This window comes from Otolemur garnettii, unplaced genomic scaffold (genome assembly GCF_000181295.1).
Source record: "Otolemur garnettii isolate 467f Iridium unplaced genomic scaffold, OtoGar3 scaffold00049, whole genome shotgun sequence".
NCBI classification, from domain to species: Eukaryota; Metazoa; Chordata; class Mammalia; order Primates; family Galagidae; genus Otolemur; species Otolemur garnettii.
This window is the reverse complement of record NW_003852444.1, coordinates 12,511,673-12,522,216: the sequence shown is the minus strand read 5'-3', so window position 1 is coordinate 12,522,216 and position 10,544 is coordinate 12,511,673. Positions and strand designations below refer to the sequence as shown.

At 34.2% G+C, this 10,544-nt stretch overlaps 1 protein-coding gene across 6 annotated transcripts in view; it reads left to right on the top strand.

Moving 5' to 3' along the window:
* The window catches only part of MKLN1 (muskelin 1), a 318,843-nt gene that overhangs the window by 252,113 nt on the left and 56,186 nt on the right, over positions 1-10,544 (top strand). For all 6 annotated transcript variants that reach the window (XM_023514182.1, XM_023514183.1, XM_003791612.3 and 3 more), the window contains 2 exons: positions 2,788-2,900; positions 8,541-8,753. In XM_023514182.1, the coding sequence (XP_023369950.1) occupies positions 2,788-2,900; positions 8,541-8,753 (326 nt within the window). The remainder of the gene's footprint in view (positions 1-2,787; positions 2,901-8,540; positions 8,754-10,544) is intronic.

The following is a 10,544-nucleotide window of genomic DNA, read 5'->3' as shown; positions in this document are numbered from 1 at the left end:
GCTATGATTTAATTTTTAAAAAATGAGAGAAGAAAAAATGTAGAATAAGGGTTGCTCCTTGAAGAGGATGGTACCTCCTCAAAATGTATGTGAGTAATAGAACTTTGTAAGCATGAGAATGGACTTCCCAGTAAACTAGTCTACTACCCTGCTGTAAATATTTATGCTTTTTCCTTTCTCTTCTCTACTTCTTTACTTCTCTCTACAGTTCTCTCTGTTTCCATAATTTTTAAACATCTTTGATATCCTTTATGCATTAAATAATACTTTTGTTGGTATTTGTTTCTAGATAGTATTCATCTTTGAATGACTTAAATGATCAGATGCTTTAACTTAAAATTTTTGATATGTGTTTTCATTCAGATACGTCAAAAAGTTCAGTTTCATTTGATTCACTTAATTTTACTATTACACTCTGACTGGGACCACAAAGCTCTCATGGATAGGAATGACATCTTGGCTTAATTCCATTGGGCTGCTTAGTCTGTGCCAGATTTTATTTTGCTCAGCTATCAATGAGGCTGTTGTGGAAATGTGGGTTTTCTTTGCTGTGAGAATTTACGCATACAAAGAGACCTGCTTTTCAAAAAGAACATTGAGAACCCAGAGCCCAAGAGAAGGAAGGGTTATTAAAGTTAATGAACCAGGGTAACCTTATCCAGAGGGTGCCCAGAAACAAAAGGTCAATTGCTATTGCTATTGCTATTTTAGTTATGTACCTCCTCCCTCTTCAGTTTTAGAATTTAACAGGGTTAATTGCCTTTATAGGGAGGCCTTGACAAATACTTTTAAAGCAAGATGAAAATTCTTTAATGTTTTTTCATATAAAATTATGTGTCTAGGCATTATTGTATGCCCTTTTGGAAACAGAATGCTGTTTAATGATAATGGATTGTTTTATAGTTTGTTTGTAGAACAGTTTTTAGAAGTTTAAAATAATTGCCATTATTTCACATTTATACAGTGCCAACAATGTTGTTCGTACTGAATTAGACATGTAATAAGACACAGTAATACTGTTTATTGTATCTGTGGTATTTAGCAACTACAGAGTGTTTTTTATTTTCCTGCATGTTAAAGGTAGAAATGCTGTTCATGTTTGACAACCTTTGGAATGTTTTGATGTAACTCATATCTAAGCATCTCATAATAACTTAGAGTTTGGCAAGTGAGAAAACTAAGACCCAAGGACGTTAAATGACCTATCCTTGATTGCCCCGTTGGCACTAGACTTTAATCTTGCTCCAGGCGGCTGTTCTCATCCAGAAAGCACTAAAGCATTGTTTTAATTTCTATGGATTATAAAGGGATGGAGACATTTCACTTAGAAAATTCACTTAAGGGTTGAAAATTATAGAATATAAGACAAAACTCTTACAGAAGACAGCCCAACTCAATGAATGGCAAATGGTTTCTTAAACAGTGTTACAGTATTTCCAAGTGCACTTTCTATTCATGGTGGGACAAAACGTAAATGCTAGCTGCCCTCTGTATAGGCCTAGATAGAGCATGTCAGTTAGTGAATAGATGGCTAGACTGTTTTCTTGTCGTGTTTTATTTAACTTTGAATAACAAATTGGTGGGCTTATGGAACCAGTAGACGTAAGACATAGGTACAAAGGAGGAAAATATTTGAAGAAAGGAAAAGAACTATTTAAAGGCTTTATCTATGATATACAACATTATGTATAAAGATTCATCATTCACTGACCAAGAAGTCAGTTTTTTCATGATAAAGCCCACAAATAATAATGGACATTTCAGAGTCAGAATAAACTAAATTGCCAGGAATACCTAGAATAATTTAAAGGTTACTTTCTGAGGAATTAAAGCTACCATAATATATTTGGAAACATTCCCCTCAGTTTCCATGGGAATATCAAAGCTATATAACACTTTATTTTTAAGATTTTCTAACTTTAACTTACAGCTAGGCTTAATCATTGTTTTTGATATTACAGTAAAGAAAGGCCATGTTTAATGTGACTTTCTGTGTTTTCAGAAATAGCTAGTAATCTTTATACCTTTATACAACATGTTCCTCTGGGGGTTCTGTTTTTTACAATCTGAGTAAAAAATCCCACAGGTCTTCAAGTAGATAGAAAGTGGCTGTATTGTTAAGAATCTGGGAAATGGGCTCGGCGCCTGTGGCTCAAGTGGCTAAGGCGCCAGCCACATACACCTAAGGTGACAGGTTCGAATCCCCAGCCCGGGCCCACCAAACAACAATGATGGCTGCAACTAAAAAATGGCCGGGCGTTGTGGCGGGCACCTGTAGTCTCAGCTACTTGGGAGGCTGAGGCAGGAGACTCCCTTGAGCCCAGAAGTTGGAGGTTGCTATGAGCTGTGATGCCATGGCACTCTACCCAGGGGGATAGCTTGAGGCTCTGTCTCAAAAAAAAGAATCTGGGAAATGTAAACTTTTCATGGCCTAACAGAATCTCCTAAATGGGATTCTGATTCAGATTTATTTGGGATACTTTTAAAAATTACATCCTCTTTTTTACCCACTAAGACTTATGGAATCAGAGTCCTGGGGCTTACTTGCTAGTCATCTATATTTTTATAAATCTCTCAAAATAGTGGTTCTGCAGGAGCATTTTTAGCAGTACATGTTTAGGCAGCACTAGGCTAGTATATATTTTGGAGAGTTACTAGTTTTAAAATCTTATTTTAAAATTTATTTAGATATACCTTCTTAAATGACCTTAGAACCAACTGGCTAGGTTTGGTACTTATTTTGGCCTTATGTTCTTTTTTTTACACATATTTTTCTGATTTTCATAGAGACAGTTTATTTGTTTGGTGGCTGGGACGGAACACAAGATCTTGCTGACTTCTGGGCATACAGTGTGAAGGACAACCAGTGGACATGTATCTCTAGAGACACTGAGAAAGAGGCAAGTTCTCAGACTTTTCATACATCTATATAACAATGGGGTGTGGGTATGCACTTCTTTTTCTGCGTGATTTTATTTTTCTCTGTTGTCTGTTAGCAGTGATAGCAAAAGAACTTGTGCTCTTTACTCTTGAATTTCAGCTTCTATATCTGGCTCTTCAACTACTGGCATACAAACACATCTATTTTATAGGGGTAATAAAAATGGGTGTTTCTATATCATTTGGTTTTTAAAGTACTTTAGCCCAGAAATGTAACTCTATATCCGTATTTTTTTCTTATGTCCTTGTCACCTCTGTTCTTATTTTTAGCGTTCATCTTATTATTTTTTTTTCTTGCAGTTTTTGGCCAGGGCTGGGTTTGAACCCTCCACTTCTGGCATATGGGGCCAGCGCCCTACTCCTTTGAGCCACAGGTGCTGCCCACATTCATCTTATTTTTTTTTTTTTCCTTCTGGAAAAACATGCTTTTGATGTTCTGGTCCCTCACTATTTTACTGTAATAGATGAGTGAAACGGGGACTAGCACCATTAGTTTTCAGAAATTATATACATTTTATTACATTTTATTTTTAAATTTTATTACATTTTATGAAATTTTATTACATTTTATTTTTAATTGAAATTGTATGTATGATTCGTGAATAAGATGAATAGTGAGTAAGATGGCCTGGATTTATGGCTTTGAATTAAATGAGCACATGATTATAGTGCACTGGGGTAAAGCAAATGTCAGTTCATTTGTTTTTTTACATCTTTATCGAACTTTTTTCTTTTATCCTCCATTTAAGTTATTTCAGATTATGAATGGAAAAATAAACTGTAACAAAACAGTAGAAGCCACAAATGAAAAGAGGGAAAAGCTTAATTCTAAATCTACTGATTTTGATCTAGAAAGTCCATTTCAAAAGATCTGGTGCTCTGTCTTTAATCCTGGGAAACTAGGTTCTTGTTTTCTGTGGAACTGTGTTCCAGGAATTAATCATTTAGGTAGTTTTTATTTTTTTAAAAAGATCTGGAAATTCTGATGTCTTTTTCTTAGTCCTGGTAAAAGTACATAAAAATGCCCTTCTCTTTTCAGCATTGAAGTACTTTTTTCCAAAATGATTATTTCTATCTTCCCCAAACATACAGATCTAAAAAAACATACCTGACTTATTTCTATGAAACTATTTTAAATCTAGGTGATTACATCCACAATTACTCTTGCAATAAGGCTAGGATTAGTCCTTAAGTCCTCCCTCTTCATCACTAAATGTATCTAATTAGTGCCTAAGTTCCAACAGTTCTAGCATCCATTACAACATTCCAAAGGTCGTTTCCTCTCTATTCCTTTTGGCAGGAATGGTTTCTTTCAGCTTTATGGTTTCTTATACTTTTGTGTCTCCATTGTTAATCCACAGATCTAGTCTCCGTTCATCAAACACAGTCTTTAAAAAATAGACTTGAGATACCTCTGCTTAAACCTTATGGTTAGGGTCAGTTCCTATTTCAGTTATCTTTTGTATTCCATTATATAACAAACACACAAAACTTCAGTGGCGTGTAGTAATATAAGCGTTTATTTACTTATGAATCTACATGTTGGCTGGGTCATTCTTTTGGTTTTGGCTGGACTTACTCGTTCAGGAGCCAACTGCCTATTGGCTAGTTGAGGATGGCTTCTTCTACACAGTTGCTCACCTTCCTATAGGCTTTGGGGGCTTGTTCTTGAGGCAGGGGCAGTGCTGCAAAGTAGACATGAGCAGTTCATCAAATTTGTTCTTGTACCAATGGCAAAAAGAAGCCAGGTAACCAAGTCTAGAATCATTGGTAGGTATAGATATGGGGAATTGGGAAGTAGAACGGCAGTAATAAAATAATGATAAAAGCAATTTATTTACCTCAATTCTGTTGGCTTAGAGCAAAAACTCAAGATTTCTCATTAAGACTTGGTCCCCAGCTACCTTTCTAGCCTTGTCTCCTGGCTTTATGTGCCAGCCATACTTAACAGTTGCTGAAATTATTCAGCTTTCTCACTATGTCCTTAGACAATGTTGTTTTCCCGGTTTGGGACTAACAGAGGATCTCTCCACTACATTTTACCTAGTAAATACCTACTTACTTTTTAAATCTCCATACTAACTTCACTTTCTCTATGAAGTCTTTCTTGACCTCCTCCAGCCAAATTAAAAGGTTCGTTTGGTATGCTCAGTTCACCCCTGCTAATACTTGAAAGGGTTTGGCTAATAACTTATATTCCTGTTTTCCTGTCTTGACTCCAAATTCCTCAAAGACATAAATCATACTCTTTAAAATTTATGTATTTTAAGGATGTGACACATATGTTTACTCTTTGGTGAGTAGATAAGGTAAGTTAAATGAAAAATTAATGCTGGAAAAAGGCAAGGAAATGATAAAATACAAAATTCAGGAGAGTGGCCACTTTGGTGCGGGGGCAGGGGTCAGAGGGGATTTCAAAGGTAATGTTTCAAAGGAAATGCTCTGTTTCTGAAGCTCATCATGGGTAGATAACTTGTTATAAGTAATATTTAGAATGCAGTTTTTTAAAACTAATGCTGAAAAAAATATAGAGATCATTTTGGTGAGAACACTTTGTTTCTGTTATTTTATAGTCAACCAGTAGAGGTAAGTGAAGTGGTGACTTAGAACTAGAGGAAGGTTTATTATAGTTGATTGTTACTGTCTTCCTATGAGTACAGAAAAACCTTTTGTTGATCTGCCTGTGAATTGAGTTTTAATATATGGCACTAGCATAAATGCTTATTCCTTTGAAAATTGAATAGTTTAGTATTTCACATACTTAATTTTATTTTCTATATGAGTGAGTACAAGTTATTGTTGGATAAAACTCCAGGGCATGTATTAAAGTAGCATGATATACCATTAAAAAGCAACATTAATTTAATTTACTTAAGTTAGTGTCTAATAGCACATTTAGGAGATAGGAGATAGAAAAGATAAGTGAATGGCTCAGCCCTTAAAGAGAATAACTATTGTAAATGTTTATATAGATATACAAGTAGGTCTTTATAAGTTCAAAATAAATTCATTGATCTTTAAAGTAACTAATGAAGAAGGCCATTTTTATTAGCTTCAATCTAATTCCTATATTCTTTTTTAAGGCTAACTATTAATATAAAAATTCAGTATTTTGTACTGTGGCTATAAGCTATAATTATTAATGAAATTCACACCTCAATGAATTCCCAACAAAAAAAAAAAAAAAAAAAGAAGAAGAAGAAGGAGCCAGAGGAAAAAACATTTTACCTATAGAGGAACAATGATAAGAATCACATAGGACTTTTCTGTGAAAACCATGGAGCAAAAAGAATGGAATGGAATATTTACAGTGTAGAAGGAAAAAACAAAACAAAAAACTCCACCAAACTAGAATTTGTATCCTGAGTGAAAACTATACTTCAAAAGTGTGAGAGGGACAAAGACTTGTTCACACTAACAAAAATTGAGGGGAATTTGTCACCAGCAGACCTGCAAGAAATGTTAAAGGAAATTCTTCAGAAATAAGGAAGATGATACAGGTCAGAAACTTGAATCTACAGGGAAAAAGAAAAGATAAGAAAAGGAATAAATGAAGATTAAATAAAACCTTATATTTTTCTTAAAACAAACAAAAAAAAAGAAAATGAAATTTATAGCAAGAGATCTCTTGTAAATGTCTAGATTATAGCTTTTCATAAAGGGTAGGTGGAAAAATTTTCTTTCATATATATTTTTAAATGACATCTCTTTGTTTTCTTACATTTCTGACTTCATTCAAGGAATTATAGAGTAGAAAGGAATTAGACATGACTCTTGTTGAATTTCACTTACATTAATGCATCTCAGACTTTACATTTTCAGGGTCCCTTTACAGTTAAAAAAAAACCATTTAGTGTTCAGTTTACTTCAATTATGTCTATTGAAAATGACTATTAGAAATTAAAGCTGAGAACTTTAAAAATATTTTTACCAAGTATTTTAGAATAACAAACCTATAAAATGCTGACATAAAACACTTTTCAATGTTTTCTGGTCTCTTCATTTCCTTTTTTTTTTCTTTGTCCTTAGGGCTTAGTTTGCTCATTGTTTTGATAGTACTTATATTAATTTAAATAAAGCAAGCTATTCTATTAAAATTTTAAATTAAAATTCAAATTTTATACTTTAGGAATTATGGCTGACTTAGATTTATTATATGTTACTACATCTTTCTTTTTGAGATTAATTATGGAGGAAATCTTTTCTTAGATAAAATTTTTTTCTTATTTGCTAAAGATTTTCCTTGACAAAAATTTTTAAAAATAAAATTTAAAATAATTAGTATGAATACTAATGTTTATATTCAACTCAACTTAATATCTGTATTCATAACACTCATTGTTAAACTGTTCTTCCTGCCTAATATTCCTTCATTTAATCTGATTAATACTGCTAGATTACCATTCTAAATACCCTGCTTTTTTGTGTATCTTGGTTTAGAAACCTGTAATGGTTTTTATTGCTTAAAGATCACATCCAGTCTCTTCTGCCAGTCCTTTACCAGTCTTCCTATTTCCACTAAACTTCAATTCCATTTCTGCAGCAAGAACTCTTCATCTCAGTCACAACCACATACACTATATTAACAACTGTGTTTTTCCTTTTGTTTTTCTTCTGGAAAAAGTAATCTGAAATAGTGGAAAGAGCACAGTTTTTGGCTCTGTTAGAGGTAGATTTGCCATCTTCCTTCCTAGCTTTGTGGTGGTGGAAAAATTGTTTAGACTCTGTGAAATGGTGATAGTGTTTTTTATAGAGTTGTTGTAAATATTAAATGAGACATACACACATTTACAGTAATAACATAGAACTTAGGAGATGCTTAGCAAACATTAGTTCCCTTTCCTTTCAACTAATCAGACCCTGCTCAACTGAAGTTGTCATTTGCCACATGAACTCTTTAGCTATACTATTATACATTTTTTTCTTTTTACTTTTTATTCAATCCTGTGATATAAGTAATCTCAACTATTTAATTTTATTGATAATATAATGTTCTTAATATTATTCCTTAATAATTTGATGTAGCTATTTATTCAATCAGGAGAGTCAGTTTTGTAATATAAAAGATGGATGAGAAAGTCAAACTTGGATTCTCATTCTGCTTCTGTCCCTTGGTACCTTTCTTCTGTGGACTTATATTTCCTTATCTTTAACAGGATAGAATTAAACTAGAGATAATGTTTATTCCAATTTTGGAGTTCTCCGATTTTAATATTCTTAGAGTACTTCTTTTGTACTAGATTCTGACGAGAAATAGAAAAATGCCTTTATAGACCAAACGTGCCTTAAAGTTGATTGACATGTAATAGGGAATTGAACTCTGTGCACAAATGACTGAAATGCAATGTTGTATATGATAGAAACTATGTCAGTATTATAAACAGAGTACAGGATAGTTCATCTCAACTTTCCTGCTAAATTTTAAACATTTCTAAGATAAGGTTTGTACCTCCCACTCCTTATGGCTGCTTTTGCTTTCCTTTTGAGATTTAAGCCTAGTGTTAGACTTAACATTTGTTGACTTGAGTTTTTTAAAAACGTTTTTAATGAAAGGTGGCGAAAGGGCATTTAATTTTATTTTCTTGGCTCCCCCCCTACAGAATGGTCCTAGTGCCAGATCATGTCATAAAATGTGCATTGACATTCAGCGGAGGCAAATCTACACGTTGGGGCGTTATTTGGATTCCTCTGTGAGGAACAGCAAATCTCTGAAAAGTGACTTCTATCGTTATGACATTGACACGAACACATGGATGTTACTAAGTGAAGATACTGCTGCTGATGGAGGACCGAAATTGGTGTTTGATCATCAGGTTTGATGCACAGTTAAATTAATAGTAGAATTGACTAGTACTCGGTAATTCCTGCTCTTAAGAATTTGTCTTAGATATTATACTGAGTTGTTTAATAGTTCCACCATAGATACCTATGATAGATAATAAATGTAGTCATGGCTTTGTTAGATATAAAGTTTTTCTTCAAATTTTTTCTCTGTTGAAGGATAAAATATGAGGATCTCAGAATATAATTGTTAGTTTATAAAAATTCCAGTATAGAGAGTATTTGGAGGAATATTAAGAAAAAAATTAGTCTTATGGTAAATATTTGTGAGTCATGAGAGTAGCAACTTGTCCTTTTAATATTTTTTATTCTACATTTCTAAAAAATATTTAAAATCACTTTAGATTTTATATCTAGCCAAAGCATCCTTCAAATATAAACACTTTTGGAGGAAATAACTAGAAAATGGAAAGTGAACAAGCCAGGAAGTAGCAGGATAAACTTCAGTCAAAGAATTAAAGATCTCAGCTCCTTAGTTCTCTCCCTGGGTTAGGTTGGATCATTAGCAGGCGGAACGTATACTGTTACTGTCCTCCAGCCCAGCATCCTATGAAGAGAACACATCAATGATAGTATTGAAAAACAAAGAGTGCCATTTGGGGACCTCATTTATGGGATTTATTTTAAATTTCAGGTTAATGTGAGGGTATAAACAAGTAGGTGACAATGTTTGCATCAGAGTCTTTCTTGTAGTTGTGTCTCATGCCCAAAAGGTGTGCCATATACCCTAACACTGTGCCCATTAAGTGGGAGCACACCAATCCCCTTCTCCCCCTCCCTCATTCCCCCTTATGGAATTTTTGTAAGGGAGAAAACAAATATGATCAGATTCAACCAGGAGAAATCAGAGACTGTAAGACTGCAGCAAAGGCTGGGAAACAACTAGAGTCTCAAAGTTATCATTGCAGGGACAAACATTAAATGATCCTTTAGTGACCCAGTAGCAGGGTATTTTCCAGTTTGGCTAACACTCAGCAGTGATAATTGTCCACAGCTAAAATGTAGAGGGTGGGCCTTGGGGGAAAGATGGAGAAACACCACAGAGGAGCTCTGGAAAGCTGCCATATGACCCTTTATAGCACCCTGTCTCACTTCTCTTCACCCTGTCCTTGAAACAGCCTCCAGTATATGCAATAGGCAGATAAATAAGGATTTTCAAATACAAAGAAGATTAGATTAAAAAAAAAAAATCCCAATGTTTATAAAGCATTATTACTGTGAGAGAGGGGTACTGAACTCAATTAATTAATAATGAATTAAAGAAAAATGACTAGTAAACTAATGAAAACTGCAAATTGAAATGATATATTAAAATTTACAGAAGTTCTAGAGGCTATTTCATCCATGAAAAAGAAATATCTAGAAAAATTATAAAAGATTTATAGTAAAATAAAAATCTTAGTAAAGTGATTAAAAAGCAGAGTAGACACACTCCATCCACCTCAACCTCTAAATCAGGAAATTAGAAATTTTGAGAGAAAATGTAAACAGCGAAGAAGGCCCTGATGTTTTCAGTATCTACCAGTAGGAATTCTATAAAGAGGGAGTGGGTCTTGGCGCCTGTGGCTCAGGCGGCTAAGGCGCCAGCCACATACACCTAAGGTGGCGGGTTCGAATCTAGCCCAGTGCTCGCCAAACAACAATAATGGCTGCAACCAAAAAATAGCTGGGCGTTGTGGCAGACGCCTGTGGTCCCAGCTACTTGGGAGGCTGAGGCAGGAGACTCGCTTGAGCCCAGGAGTTGGAGGTTGCTGTGAGCAGTG